The sequence below is a fragment of the Sycon ciliatum genome, chromosome 4, assembly GCF_964019385.1.
Source record: "Sycon ciliatum chromosome 4, ocSycCili1.1, whole genome shotgun sequence".
Classification (NCBI taxonomy): domain Eukaryota; kingdom Metazoa; phylum Porifera; class Calcarea; order Leucosolenida; family Sycettidae; genus Sycon; species Sycon ciliatum.
This window is the reverse complement of record NC_088646.1, coordinates 10,911,052-10,927,139: the sequence shown is the minus strand read 5'-3', so window position 1 is coordinate 10,927,139 and position 16,088 is coordinate 10,911,052. Positions and strand designations below refer to the sequence as shown.

The following is a 16,088-nucleotide window of genomic DNA, read 5'->3' as shown; positions in this document are numbered from 1 at the left end:
ACACACCTGGGTTCAGGCAACGGTCCGTTCCACACTCCTGGAAGTCCTCATCATCTCCTTGGCAGTCCTCTCCTCCGTCGACAGGTGCTGGGTTGGTGCAGGTACGGGTACGTACTTGCTCACCTCCATCACAAGTGGCACTGCATGCACCGAATGGTGACCACTCCGACCACTGACCATCGACTGTAAGAGAATCAGATCAGTGTCATTTAGATCCAATGCTTCTGTAAATCCGAGCCCACTCACACATGAGAAATGATCAATCTCTTTAAAAATTGGTGTGCCTGGGTCTATGCTTCACATAAGTTGCTCAAAATGCCTCCTCACCTGGGTTCAAGCATCCCTGAGTTCCACACTCCTGGAAATCTTCATCGTCTCCTTGGCAGTCAGCTCCACCATCGGCAGGTGCTGGGTTGGTGCATGTACGAGTACGTGTTTGCTCACCTCCATCACAAGTGGCACTGCATGCACCGAATGGTGACCACTCCGACCACTGGCCATCGACTGTCACACCAGAAGATCAAAACAGAAGAAATAGGCTGGAGGATGGCACTTCTAGGTGTATTGTAAGAAATGCATGACTAATTTGTGACCATTGCAGACATAACCAAACGTGTACTTGACCCTTCTCCCATGAGAGTAAGTCTGACCGATTATCCCACATTTTTTAAAACTCCTGCATCGCTTGGGATCTAAGCAAAGGTGTGCTAAAAAAGAAGGTGGAATATATTTTTTCTCACATCATCTCTGATCTCTACATGATTGAAAGCTACTCACCTGGGTTTAGGCAAGACTGCTTGTTGCAACCCTGTGTCTGCACTGCCGCTCCCTTGCACTTTGCGCCGCCAAACTTGGGTGCTGGGCTGGTGCAGGTACGGCTGCGCTTCTGTGAGCCACCGCCGCATGATGCTGAGCACTGTGAGTAGGCTGACCAGGACGACCATCCGCCATTGACTGCAACGGGCAAACAGAGCAGAGCACTGACGTGTTGATGCTAATGGAATGAACAAATCACTGAGTGAAGTTGAAAATAATAGTTAATGCACTTGTTCGAGTCCTGGTAGGGTTGGCATTTTTAAATCTTTTCAGGCAGTTCACTTCCCAACAGATCCTTTGAAATTCGAAGTTCTCCCATTCCTTAAAAATTATTGTACTTTTTGAGGGTCCCTGGTTCGAGTACTGGTGGTGACAGCCAATTTTTTCTTCAGACTTTTCCCGTTTGTGTCTTTCCCTCAAACTAGTCAAGATTTTAAAATTTACATGTAATATTTCTATAGCAATAGATATGCCAGTAGTATGAGTACAGCATTAGATTGTCTGCCATTCTTAATGCTGATGTCTGTCTCCAAACCCGGCACTAGAAGATTACCGTCCAGTATAGGCCATGGCCAGCACCAAGTACCTTTTTTGGGGACACGGACACGGACACGTGACCTGCGGCGGCTAGTTGGCTTGCGAGACCTTCTGCGCCTGGTGCGGATGGGCTTGCGAACAGGCTTGCGAACTGGCTTGCGGACTGGCGGGCGCACTGGCTTGCGGACTGGCGGGCGCACTGGCTTGCGGACGGGCGGGCGCACTGGCTTGCGAACTGGCTTGCGGACTGGCTTGCGAACAGGCTTGCGTGTCACACGACGGCTGCTTCTGCTGCTACGGCGGCGAGAAGACGATGATCTGCGTCTTCTGGTGGAGCTGCGCTTGCTGCCTGACCTCTTAGACGAGCGCTTCTTGTATGTACCGGCAGCCGCACGTTCTGCAGGCACACGCAGAGACACACAAAGTGTAAAAACCATCGTTCAAGTTAGCATACCCACATGCAGATAGCCCTTGCATGGGAGGGGGGGGGGGGGGTGCTGGCAGACCAATCCGCATAATTAATTTTAGTGCATTTCCTGAGATGTATCATGCATGTTTTATAATAATATTGAAGCGGAAGATGTGCACAATGAACGGAATTGTCAGTCGGATGGTTTTCATGGTTCGGCCCATTTCAATGCTTTTCAAGCAGAATCTGCCTATTTTCCCAGCATTATCGTGTACCACCATGGATTGAACTGTTGTATGCAGAAACACCAGAGTGACCTGACCTCTACCCCTACCCCTACTCCCAAAACACACAAAATAGCTTCTCTAAAAGTGACTGAGCCATCCATTCAGAGGGATTCGGAATGCCGCCCCAAATAATTGGCCAAAAGGTGATGGATGGGTTACATGCAGACACTGCCACAGGAGCAATGGTCATGCATGCATGCATAAAGCAGTGCTACTATGGCCCTATGGGTCAAGATCAAGACGCTACAGCACACTGTTTTGCAACATAGATCTGATCTACGGCGTTACCCATTGACAAGCATCATGACCCGGTATCAGGCGATGGGACCTCCTCACACTCGGGCACAGTCACGGCCTTCGACTATGAGTATGACTATGGTTTCCAACAGGGATCAACGTCAAGGGACAGAACATGTCTTACTTGAGATATCATGAGCTTCCTCATCCTCATCCTCATCCACGTCCTCCTCATCTTCCAAAATGGAGTCAGCCAACTCGCTCTTTTCGATTTCCTCGTTCAGAGCTGAAAAGGGGAGAATGAAAAATCGACAGGACACATGCAGTGCACTAGTGCAGATCAGTGTTTCGTCCCGATACCCAAGGAGCAATCACAAGAGCAGGAAACACATTCCAGCCGTTGAAAACCACGTAGTTCCCGTCGAGCATAGTTCGAGTATGCACTCACCGAGCTCTTTGGCCTCCATCTCAGCATACTGCACTGACTCAGAGGCAACATGGCCGATAAGAGCGACCAGCAGCAAAGCTGCAGCCAATGCTAGAACACGCATCGTTACCGAAATGGTTGGTGTTGATGATCTTCAACAGCTGATGTTTACAGGAAGAAGTGCTTGTAAACAGCTCGATGAAGTTCTCTTGTCAACAAGTCCTTCTTATACTCCTCTGAGGATGGGGCACGGCTACACGAAATCATGTCCGAAGCAGCGCAACTACCTACTGCAACAAAAATACCTCTCCTCCATCTTCTCACCGGTGCAATGTTCGAGTTTCTACAGGGAGACAACGGCTGTGCCGTAGTCCTAGTTTGGTTATAATTATGTCTTGATTGTCTTACTCTCGGACATTGCATGGTCATTAGGGAAGGCAAGTAAGTTTTGGGTAGCTGCAGCCTCAGCATTCCCCTGCTGCTTTTCTCCGGCGCTCCAGCTTCCAACGACTTGTTTTTACGTAACCCAGCCGGGAAAGAAGACTGACGCTTTCGGCGAAGACCAAGTCTGGTGCACTATCCATTCTCTAGACCTCTGACTGGCTAAGTACTACTACTAGTACATGACAGAAATACGTAAGACTAGTAAGAGCAATCCCGCATACCGGCCGCGTATCATTACTATGGCCTTTTGGCACACTGAACGACAACTTGGCCGTTTGACTTGAATGTTAGACTTGAAGTTGGAGCAAAATGAAGAAGTCTGTGGCAACTGCACCGCGGTCTGTGGGGGCCACCAAATCTCGCATCACCTAGGAAAAGGCGATAGGCAAGTCACGGCAAACTGACGTGACGGAGACGAAACCGGGGCTCATATCGGTATTGCGCGCTATGATCAAGCGAGCATCTCCTTATCCGACTTTCCCGAAAAAGCCCGAGCGAAGAAGAAGCCGTTCAGGAAAGACAAAGACATGAGAGCCGGATTCACCCAGCAAGACCTCTACTACTAGTACTAGCAGGTCACGTTTGAACGCCATGTGATGCAGCGAAAATATTGTCATTTTACGTGCATCTGGTGACTATCTGGTAAGAGACTATACTATACTGTAAGCGCTAGCGGTCGCGTCGACATCTGCCGGAACTACTAAAAAAATGGTTCATACTTCAAAGGCCATGGAATGCGTGACCGTGAAGCAGTCAAATAAATCAAATCGGAATATGTTTTACTTTTACGCTACTTGCTAGTTTTAGACAACTAACATTAACAATGTAACATACTTGCACTTGATCCACCCAACTCCCAAGCCATACATTCCACACACCACTCTTGTCGAGCTTTGACTGTTTGACTGACTCGACTGCACAGCTAGCTGGAGCTGATGCCGCACCATGGATGTAAGATGTTGGCGATATCACCGTAGTTTCACGGCTTGTTGACCAAGGAAGTTAGTTAGATGGGAGAAAGTGATACAGCATGCATTAGCACAGGCAGCTACACGAACTACACGTATTCAGCAATAGCGCTATAGCCTGCGCAAAAGAGCTTGCTTCTGTTAGTCGAAAAAGTGGTTGAGAGGGGGACAGCCTGTTCTTTGTCTATGGTTAACTTAGTCCTGCAAGGAAGACGTGGCCTAAGGCTATGTATGTGTGTTGTCTTGTGGTGGTACAGTTTGTGGAGACTAGGCTACCTCCCGGGGGGGGGGGGGGGGGAGGTACTTCAAACATGTACACTCAGTGTGACTTCCAACCAGTCGTCATAATAATTATCTGCATATTTTCTCGTTACTGAGGGCGCGTTCGAATTGTCACTCTTTGACTTTTCGAGGAGCTTCGTTTTCTGAAGAGGTGGCCTTATTGGCCTCTTCAGAAAAACGAAGCTCCTCGAAGCTCATCCGATGGGAAGGTGGATTAGTTTCGAAGAGTTTGGAATAGCTACGTCACGTAGTACGTGGAGATGGTCGATCTGATCGGACGTCATCATCGCCATAACAATTCCACTGAAAAACTCTGAAATGATAGAAATCGTTCTAATGGGACACTTCAACTAATCTCTTTATAAAATTTGTTAGAACAGTTGATGAAGACAATTCGAACGCGCCCTTAGTCTGCCATGGCGTCAGATGATACACGTAAATGTATCTACCCATAATGGTGACGTATGATATCCGTTCCCTAGGCCCTGCCCATCACATCCAGAGAATAACTGCCCCCAGGCCCTCTTAGTCTTACAATCATCCCATTGACTGTGCATTGCCATTGTATCATTGGTCACAACACAGTCACTGATTGTGTCAGTGCCGTACACTCCTCTTCATTACATCTCTTTGGGTGAGATAGTGTAGATCTACACACCGAGCACTCTGTAGCGTAGGTGACCATGCGTTCAATACTAATAATTATAATTATTTATGAGCCCGTGTAGCCACCAGGAATGCCCCACAGGCTGACCTTTAGCTGTACATTCCGCAATCGTATTTGTGTTTGTAGCACTGTATTCCACATAAAACTGCGTCATTTTAGTGTTTTACCTGTATCCATGGTCCATGAGGCCTATCACTTGTAAGCTGTAGACAAGGCTAAGGGAGTACGGCTTACACACATACACTGAATACACACAGTATGATACACACAGTAGGGCCAGGGCAGGGGTGCACTAAGGCGTTACAGTTAATGTTTAGAACTCGAAAGCCATTCACCCTAGCCAGATGGTTGGCTGGAGTGAGAACGTGCCTTTACTGTTTCGAGGCAAATTCAAACTGTGAACTCCATAGAAATTGCAAAAATAATAATAATTATTATAATGTTGGGGTCATACATTGCTTGTGGTTTCTCAAGTAGAGTTCAGGCTAGCTTCCAAGACCAGATCATTGCAGGAATTGTGTACACAACACATCACAGTTCAGATGGCATGTACAAGTATGAGTACATGAGACACATTTAAAAACAATCAGCTGCGATCGTTGTCACATGCATAACTACTACCTAGTTACAGTAGCAGCCCACGTAGAAGACACCACTGAACACATGTGCCGTCATACAGAGTCACATACTGTCAAATCAGCCGGTTGCTGCAGCAAACACTGCACCGGACCGCTCACTCCTTTCCCTACTCTGCTAGTTGAAGCCATAGGAGGACTGCGTATTGCTTTTGAGCAGTGTTGCTAGGGATTCCGGCGGCGCAACATGCTGCAGGATGGGATGGTGGAGGAGTGAGTTAGCAGTGGCTCTCTGCGCAGCGTTGTGCACCAGCATTTGTTGCAGGAAGCTGAGCAATGGTCTGGAAACCTGTAAAGGAAGACAGACAGTACATGTACATGGTCATAGTGTAGATGCAGCACATGATGGTGGAGGAATGGACAACAACGTTAACGGATGATGCCCATATTTTCCGGAGTATAAGTCGCACTTAAAACACCAGTAATTCACCCCAAAAACAGTCGGTGTGGCTTATACTACACTGGTCAAATTAACAGTCGTAAACAGGGTAGATGTCCGTATTTTCGGGACAACACATCTGGGTCCGGCTTATACTCCGGAAAATACGGTACACCTTCATAGAGAGGTGTCACAGACATGCTGCAACGCAAGCTAAAAGTGTGCATGGTTCTACAGTAGTCTGCAGAAGGAGTGGTTCAGCAGCTCATCCAACAAGCACGGTTGTGTTTGGAATGGCATAAAATCCTTTTCAAACATGCATGAAATCCGTATGGTGAGGATACCAGGGGGGGGGGGGGGGGCAAGAATAAAACACAACTTCAATTGAAGACAAAATGTGTGTAGATGCATGTTTCAATCAAGGGTGCGGTCCAAAGTTCTATTGCAACCTTATACTTGTACTTCAAAGTACTGTGAACCAAGCGCTTTAATCCCTGCAGGGTACGAAGACCCCTGTCGAAGCACAGCCGGGAAAAACAGAGCATGAATAATTCAACTCACACTAGAGCTGTCCTTGAAGGCTGGTGGCTGCATGTCTCGCACTTTCCTCATGGCCTGCAATGGCGGTTCATTGAAGTACGGCGGTTCTCCATCCACCATTTCTATCACCATGACGCCTAGAGACCAGATATCAACCTGGTCAGAGAGATCACACAGGCATCACAGGAGTTACACAAAACCAAAGGTCAGTCTGGATGAGATTGCCAATACTAGGGTGACAGTATTGCATTGCGCAAACTGTACGCAATGGTTTCTGACCCTATCGTATCTGACCAGATCAACTCTTTCAGATCGCAACTCACCAGAACTCGGACCACAAAGGAAAAAAAGACTTGACTCTTCAGACCTACTTCAAAGTAAATTGTACTGGACACTGCAGAGGCCCACTATGATGTCCCCCAATTCTAGACAAGAAATCGGGTTTCACTGGTCACAATCATGTGACACTGGACAATGCAGACAGTATCAACGCGGGTTGAACATGGGCCATGTTGGAAGCTCGGTGTTGGCTGACATTGAGAAGAGCACTCTGAGAGATACTAGTACATAGGGCAATTCAACAGTTCCATCAGGGAGAACGTGTTGTTCCAGGGAGAACGTGTTGTTCCAGGGAGAACGTGTTGTTCCAGGGAGAACGTGTTGTTCCAGGGAGAACGTGTTGTTCCAGGGAGAACGTGTTGTTCCAGGGAGAACGTGTTGTTCCAGGGAGAACGTGTTGTTCCAGGGAGAACGTGTTGTTCCAGGGAGAACGTGTTGTTCCAGGGAGAACGTGTTGTTCCAGGGAGAACGTGTTGTTCCAGGGAGAACGTGTTGTTCCAGGGAGAACGTGTTGTTCCAGGGAGAACGTGTTGTTCCAGGGAGAACGTGTTGTTCCAGGGAGAACGTGTTGTTCCAACAAAACCAATATACACATAGAGTCGGGTTTGCCAAATGAAAACTCATCTTCGTACACTGAGTAGTGTGAGGTCAGTGCCCAACTCGGTGTCCGGCTCTAGTATCCACCCCCCCCCCCCCCCTGAAGTATAATCGTGCTGTTGGTGACATATGCATTGCTTCGTGTGTGCTTAGTTGCTAGAGCAGGAACAGCTTTGTGTGGTTTGTTGATGTGGAGGCAGGAGGTCAGGCCTTGTTACAGAGTACCGCAATGGTACACGCTGCTTGTGCGATGATTGCATTGTGCCCCCTTAGTGATTTCTATTATTAGGGCGTTGGAACGTGATCTAAACTGCCAAGTGTGCCTGTGCAAGGAAGTTGCATTGCAATGTCAACATTGCAATAGATTTAGTTGGGTGGAAGCACCTTGTCTGCCATCTGTGTGATGACCTCGGACAAGTAACTTGCCTGCTTTGCTATGTTCTGTTTGCACCATTTTGCACGATCTCCGATCTCTGCTCGCCCTATGCATTATGGTTTTCACCTATCATCTTATTGTATTATCCTACTAATGTTCTGTTTCATGGTAAGAAGTAACCCAGTGCTACGGTTGTTGGTTGTGAGAAAGAAGACGTCTGTCCTGGAACTGTGTGGTGGACGAGAGGTACATGAGTTTTGCATGTTCTCTAACAGCGTGGTGCCGAAACCCGGGAACCAGTTTTAGGAGAGATGTCAAAAGCTCAGGGATACTTACGCCCGTATCGCGGGAGTGAGGATGACTTCGAGACATTTTGGGCCAAATTCGAGGTGCTCGCGACGATCAAGGAATGGGATTCCGACGAGAAGAAAATGCCGCAGCTACTGCTGTTTCTGGAGAAGGACGCTTTCCTTGTCTCAACAGGATGTCCGCGGAGGACAGGAAGAGCTCCACAGCAGTGAAGAAGAAGATGCAGAAGGCGTTCTGTGTCACACGAGCGCGAGCTTTCAGCTTGCTGACGAATCGGACGTTGAAGATTGACGAGTCGCCCGACGCATTTGTTGCGGACCTGAAGCGTCTGGGCAAACTAGCTGGACAAGAGTCCAGCGATAAGGATGACAACAGTGTCATCGTCGAGCAGCTAATGGCCGGTATTCCGTCTTCTTGGTCTCGCCAAATTCGTCTGTCAATGGCAGGAAAGGCGCTCACGGTGAGTGGGTGCTTAGAACTAGTCCGAGCCCTCAAGTTTAGTGACGACGGTCGATCTAGCAGTGCGGAGTATGGAACTGGAAGTGCGGCTGCGCTTGGCCCTGCTTCGAGTTCGAAACCGACAAAGAATGTGATATGCTTCCGGTGCAAGGAGCAAGGCCACATGAAACGTGATTGCCCGCAGGGTCAGCGCAAGCAGCCTGGACCATCGACTAGCTCGAGTCGCGCACGCGGAATTACGTGCTTCTTTTGTGACAAGAGTGGACACCGTAACGGCGTAAGGCTGATTGTCCTGAACGGAAGGCCTGGCAGGCCACGCAGTCAAGTAAGGGCACTGCCGCGGCTGCTGCCGAGATCGACGATGCTGCGCTCTGTTCTGTTGCTGTACCAGTGCTGACTGCAGGTGCCAGGCTCCCTAGGATTTATGTTGATGTCTGGAAAGGGGGGCAGTCGGGACAGTGCGCAATGGAAGGTGGCGGTCATTGACACTGGAGCCACAAGAACGCTGATGACCAATCAATGTGCTATGGATGGAGTACTGCAGTTGGCTGAGTCTGGCAGTCACATCATTGCCCTAGATGGCCAGCCACTGGGCATCATTGGCAAGGCCAGCGTGTGTGTACGACGACTGGACGACTGGACGGGTGGCGTGTTGCCACTGCTCGCGCGTACTCAGGAGCATAAGGCCAGTACGCCAGTTCGGCCATGTTTAGATTATCGCGGCGTGAACAAGCTGATCCAATCGCAACCGGGCTACGAGGCTCCCGTCTGTGCGGAGAAGATCAGGAAGTGGCGGCAGACTAGCGGTGGTGAGTGGAAGATGCTCGATATCAAGAAGGCCTACCTCCAGGTACACGTCAGCCCAGAGCTTGCACGATATCAAGCTGTGCTGTGGAAGGAGAAAGTCTATCTCATGACGAGAATGGGCTTCGGCCTAGCGATTGCGCCTAAGATCATGCACATGATTGTGCAGTGGGTCACCCGCAGCCATCCATCGGTTGACAACTATGTCGACGATATCCGCACCCCGGCTGGAGAAACGGAGCAGGTTGCCGCTGAGTTGGCTGCATATGGTCTGCCAACAAAGCCAGCTGAGCCACTGACGAAATCCCGTGTGCTTGGCATGCAGCTCAGGAACGATGACGACAACGACTGCAGGACCCAATGGACTAGAAGGGACATCGACCTGGAGCCACCGCCCAAGCTGACCAAACGTAGCTTGTTCGCATGGTGTGGGCGACTAATAGGCCACTATCCTATATGCTCTTGGCTACGACCTGCGTGCAGCTATCTCAAGCGGTTGGCCAGTCCAGAGGGAAGCGCGTGGGACGATCCGGTATCCCAAGCTGCAGTGCAATGCTGTGCCAACTTGTGTGTGTATGAAGCATGCTGAGGACGACCCAGTCCATGGCTGTTGGGATGTGGTGGCGGACGACGACTCGGTCTGGACGGTCTGGTGTGACGCGTCCGACCTCGCAATCGGTGTTGTCCTGGAGCTGCACGACGAAGTCATAGAGGATGCCTGCTGGCTGCGGCCAAAGCAGGACTAGCGTCATGTCAACGTGGCTGAACTCGACTCAGCAATCAAGGGCCTGAGTCTCGTAACCAAGTGGAAGGCTAAGCGTGTGAAGCTGGTGACCGACTCAAAAACAGTGGCAGGGTGGCTGACCCAAGTTGTCGATGGCACACGGCGTGTGCGAGCTGGTGGCCTGTATGAAGTTCTCGTGCAACGCCGACTGCAAATCGTAGACGACCTCATCGCAACAACTGGCTTGCAGGTCCAGGTCGTCTGGGTGCCGACATATCAGAACGTGGCGGATAAGATGACCCGTGTGCCATTTCGCTGCCCCAAGACGAGCAACAACGTGGCAGCCGCTGTACCGGCTGGTTCCGCTCCTGTCGAGCTGGCGGGGGTGAAGCAGGCGCAGCAAAACAACGGCCAGGTACGTGCCGTCATGGAACAAGTGTCGGTGGGCATGCCTGTGACAGATGACGACTTCAAGGCAGTGCGTTCCCAGCTCTGCATCAAAGATGACCTTCTCTGCCGGAGTGTGAAGGTCCCTGCTGACGGTGTGGTACTCGCACCAGTTCTTCCTGGCGAGATGGAAGATGGCGTCATTCGAGCGGCCCATGCCGGGTCTGGCCATGCATCATGGCAGACGGTCTATGAGATCCTACGCCAGAAGTGTTACTTTCCGCACATGGCAGAGAAGTGCCAGCAGTACGTCAGCCAGTGCCAGCAGTGTCGTGCAGCCAACAGCTCCGGAAGTCAGTCTGTGTCGCCAACTCGACACGAGATTCCTGGGAGCCCGTGGAGCACAGTCGTGATGGACACGCTCGAGCTAGGACTGTGTCGCAGCGGCAGATTCGCATGTGTCTTGATGGTAGTCGATGTCCTGACACGGTGGGCAGAGATTGTCCCGCTGCGCCGACATGACGGGCCCTTGGTTGCTGAAGCATTTACCGAGCTATGTCATTGTTGGGGCCCACCGGACACCGTCCGTATCGACAACAGTACCCAGCCCCAGTAGCAAGCCCCAGTACCCAGCCCCGTAGCAAGCCCCCCCCCCCCCCCCCCCCCCCCAGTACCCAGCCCCAGCACCCAGCCCCAGTAGCAAGCCCCAGTACCCAGCCCCAGTAGCAAGCCCCCCCCAGTACCCAGCTCCAGTACCCAGCCCCCAGTACCCATCGCTACTTATAGAGACACAGCAGCCGCCAGTCCTAGCTCACTTCAGTGGAGTATGCTTGTCGCGCAATGACCTGTGGTGCCATCCAGTAAGGTGTGCCAACCAGTGACCATCTCTTCGGCCGAGCATCATCCACACGAGCACAGAACCCAAAGTCAGATAGCTTCACCTGAAGTGGCAAGAAAGAGCATGATAAGAATGTCGAAGAGCATTCCGTTAACTTATCCGACGCATAGCACACAGACCAAGAAAGGATTTCGGGCATTCTGCTAAGCGTGGATGGGTGAACAGTTCTCAGCATGAATGCAACCATATCAATATCATCGAGGACGCAGGGTTAGGTGTGTCAGTGATGTTGGTAGTTTCAGCCTTGACACTGACTATATACATGTACATGTGCATCTTGTGAACGGTTCATCAAACGTAAAGTGCACTGGCAAAGAATAAATTCCCTTTCGTACTGCTTTCACTGGTCACGATGCATCGTCCCCGGAATGTGAATGCTCACCGGGCATCCCGAAAACACTCCGGCCAGATCACACTGAACTTGTGATAGAGCCTACTGCAGCTATGGTACAATACAAGCATCCTTGGTGCAAAATCATACTTTTAAAAAAAAGTACAGTGCATATAGAGAGTCACTCGCATCAAACAGAACAACTCCTCGTCTGCATCCTTCGAAGTAAAGTACTGTGTTACACATTATTTTCGGTATAACGTGAATTTCGGTAATTCCGGTAGAGAAATCAGGCACCAAACTTTAGATCACACCTAAAAGGCACCATGGCATGCACTGCTGATACAGGATGTAAGGAATAACTTACGTGTCCCTGCTGCGAGAGTAGAATACTATCACTCTTGATGTCCCGATGAATAATACCTTGCTCGTGTAAGTAGCTCAGTGCTTGCAGGCAACTCTTGCACACTGCAGCGATCTGATCCTCATCCATCCTGGAAAGCCGTGGCGGCGGCCACACCAAATTAACGGAAGTATATACATGTACATACAGTCGACCTACCCTTATAACGATATTTGCGTCACACCAAGAAATATTGTTATAAGGGTAATATAATATTATTGTTATAGGGGTAGCTGGTTCATTTCATACACATACGTCATAATGCATGGATTTTGTTCATTTTTACACTCTTCATAGCATAAAAAACTGACATACATGCACATTATGTGCACAGAAAGGTGCCCACTGGTGCCCCATTGCATTTCGTCATGTCCCAACGACTTATCAAGTGAAGCTTGCCCTACCTGGATACCGTAAAAGTTCGTAAATAAGTACGTATTTACTTTCGAATTTAGTGACCACACCCGTACCAACTTTCGGGCGGGTACTGACTTTCAGGCACGAACTAACTTTCGGACCTGACTCGTGTGTAGTGGAGAAGTCATTTTTCATGGTGATGTACATGCTACGTGCTGCATGTGCGCACCGTACCGGTACTTATTTCGGGCAGTATGTTTATCGGGCTTGACTTGACTTCAACAGACAGAGCCAAAAGAATGAAAGGGGTATTTCTTTCGGGCAGGTACTTATTAGACACCCTTAGCAAAAAACGTTATGTTGTAACGGTATTATCGTAAGGGGGGAAATACCGTGATTTGGGTTCAACCTTTAGCAAGATGCACGCTATATTTAGTACGCTGTTGCCACGAGAATAGCTTTGATTTCGCGCGGTACAACCATTTTTGTCACCATATACGCGATACAAGGTGAAATGCGTACGGACTATGCAATAATTGGCCAAAACACGTACCGTTGGTCACAACGATAAATCAGCCCCCATAATGTTTATACGCTGCAGCTTCAACGCTATTTGGGTGATCAAGGTACGAGTACCGTAAAAAATAGCGTTACCGTTGTTTGCTAAGGGTGTCTAATTACGGACTTTTACGGTAGTCGGCTCTACATATTTCCTGCTAGATATTGTTATAAAATGGAAAATGTCGATTGGTCAGCCCATTTTATATCGTTATAGGGGTAATATCGTTATAGCAATATTGTTATCGAGGTAAGGCATTGTATACACAAGTCAATGGAGTGATTTGGTTTGGCAGAAAAATATCGTTATAAGGGTAATATCATTATAGAGGTTATCGTTATAAGGGTAGGTCGACTGTACTAGTACACTATCCTGGTAACACCTCAGGGTTCTAGCCAAAGGGGGGTAGGGGGCGCAGCGCCCCCCCCCCCCCCCCCCCTGTGAAATAGTGCCGCCCCCCTACTCATTTTCCGATTTTTGTGTTTTTCACGCCATTCAACGAAAATACAGTCGATAGTCACTACTAGAGGGTTCATAAAGGCACATTTGTAAGGGGTGAAGTCGGGGTTCACCCTGTATGTTACATTTTGCATGGCAAGACAATTTTGGACAATGGAAAAAGTGGGTCATGGGGTAACTTTTTCCCATGCCCACCCCCTACTATATTGACCTGGCTAGAACACTGCACCTGGCATCCACCTAATCTATAAATTCAATGTGTTGCCACGCGCATATTTTTAACACCGACTGGCTGGTCAGTCTAGGCAGAGGCCAGTCCACTCCTCAGTGAGTGGTTGAGCATATGGACACACATCAGCTAAAATGCCAGCTGGCCGTGTCATCATTTTCGTTCAACTTCGGCGTTCGAACAAGTTGCATCGCAATAAGGGTGTTCAAACAGGACAGATTATAGATCTGTTGTCACAGTATCTAACACGCTATAATAGATGCATTCTCCCAGGGTTAGATCTACCTCTATACCCGTGCCGTGCGTGGGCACAGCATACCTACAATATAGCCAATTGGTCATCCGGCATGCACTGCATACCTACCTTAGATGAGTGACGATGTCCGTGAGTGCACCACCATTCATGTACTCCATCACCACCCACAGTTCATCGCGCACCAGGAACGAATCGAACATTTCCACCACGTTGGCATGGTGATAGTCGCGCATAATCACAACCTGACAGCAGCGTTGCGATACAAAAAGAGGAAAATAATAAAGGTGACTTCTAAAGACCATACCAAAGTCTCTACGTACCCAGCCGGAGTTGCCGGAGTTGGCTTTTACAGCATGTCCCACTGCTGTTTCAATGGTTACAATGTGACGGGCGGCAAATATAGATCCTTTTCTCGAATCAAATTATTAATTTTGCCCCCCGCCCCCTACCCCCTAACTAACACACATGTATGCATTGCATGCTATAACTTTGATACTTTTTCTCAATTCATCAACCAGGCGAATAGCACCTATCGTCTGGCAGGTGCAGCCATACACCACCCTGCATTGGACATTCCGTGCTGAGTGGAGAATGCTCGCTCTCTCTCTCTCTGCCGCCAGCACTGATGCAATGCACATGCACCAACAGTATGCGGTAGATATTGCATCCGTCACTCGGCACCCACTCTTCCAGCACACACACACATACAGTGGAGGAAGCACGGCTATTGTAGGTATTGTTTACCTCGTTAAATAGTAGCTCCCTACGCTGCTGCTTCTTGAGATCCATTTTCTTGATGGCGACCGTACGTTTTCGGACAAGATCCTTGGCGGTCACTACAACTCCAGTCGAGCCTTCGCCGACACGTACAAAGTTTTCATATTGATGGCGATTGCTCTCCGCACTCACGTGTCTCTCTAGCTGCAATCGGAATTCTTCATGGCTGACGGCTGTCCCATTGATGTTCATGTGTTTCTGTGCTGGTGAGCCAGGCTTTCTGGCTACCTCGCCTGATGCACTGGAAGCAGCCTTCGCTGCTGCTGCTGCTGCAGCCTGACTGGCAGCAGCTGCAGTGGCAGACACATCATTTGCAACTGTTGTGTTTGCTTGTGCTCCCTGATGACTGGCCACCGTTGGGTCAGTTCCTGTTGAGGCTGGACCAGCAACACCGTTACTAACGGACGATGGTTGCGCACCGACCCGCTCTACACTTTCCCTGGCATCGACAGACTGGCCTGCAGAGGAATTTTCCGCGTGGGTCGCAGCAGGAAATTCCCTGCGAACGTCCCCTGCGATTCGAACTGCTTCTGGAGCCGCTGCTCCATTGTCTTCGATTTCAGTTTCTGGATGAATGGGAGGCAAAGCAGCTAGAATTCTCCGTGTTTCTTCATCTGACAGAGCTAAACCTTCAACGATAGGTTTTGGCCTGGGCCCCTGGTTGATCAGGGTTTTCCACTGTGGAGGCAAGCCTTTGTACTGACGACTCTCCGGAATGTACTCCGTGTGGACTCGATGATGGAAATCTGTCGGAACGGAAATTGTCGGCTTGGACGAGCGGGAACCTCCGAAACACGACATTTTTTCTTGAATACGGATCCGTCACCGACCACGGCCTCACCGGACAGAACAGAACTATGTTCTTCGGACACTGCTTCAGCAACGTTATGGCAGAGCCGAACAGGTCAGCTGGCGTATCTCGCTGTCCCGACGGTCGCGGACTTTCAAGGTTTGGTCACTCAGAGTGCTATGTGCAGTGTTGTAATTATTATTATTTTCCAATGGATAAACCTCCAGGGGTTGGGTCAGAACAAAATCCTACGAAGTACAGGATAGTTAGTTGGAGTATGCAACACTACAAACAACACGGTAACCGACGAAGTAGAGCCATGCTGATAGATATCTGGCAAGATCAACAAGCGAACGAACGAGCGACACTTGTAAGTGTAGTTCATACTCATCACCGTAGGTCTACG

The 16,088-nt window shown here is 49.5% G+C and overlaps 2 protein-coding genes across 2 annotated transcripts in view; both read right to left on the bottom strand.

The window, feature by feature from the left end:
• LOC135813404 (uncharacterized) overlaps positions 1–3,406 on the bottom strand; it is a 30,897-nt gene extending 27,491 nt beyond the window's left edge. The window contains exons 1-6 of the mRNA XM_065326500.1: positions 2,735–3,406; positions 2,471–2,572; positions 1,403–1,750; positions 778–954; positions 328–504; positions 7–183 (exon numbers count right to left, since the gene is read on the bottom strand). Coding sequence (XP_065182572.1) covers positions 7–183; positions 328–504; positions 778–954; positions 1,403–1,750; positions 2,471–2,572; positions 2,735–2,837 — 1,084 coding nt within the window. The 5' untranslated portion in view covers positions 2,838–3,406. The remainder of the gene's footprint in view (positions 1–6; positions 184–327; positions 505–777; positions 955–1,402; positions 1,751–2,470; positions 2,573–2,734) is intronic.
• A 1,949-nt stretch (positions 3,407–5,355) lies between these two features.
• LOC135814444 (serine/threonine-protein kinase PAK 5-like) lies at positions 5,356–16,088 on the bottom strand. Its single transcript, XM_065327567.1, has 6 exons — positions 14,860–16,088; positions 14,224–14,357; positions 12,220–12,346; positions 11,439–11,564; positions 6,650–6,784; positions 5,356–5,998 (listed from the first exon to the last, which is right to left on the bottom strand). The coding sequence occupies exons 1-6, from the start codon at positions 15,691–15,693 to the stop codon at positions 5,828–5,830; spliced, it is 1,527 nt and encodes a 508-aa protein (XP_065183639.1). The 5' UTR covers positions 15,694–16,088; the 3' UTR covers positions 5,356–5,827.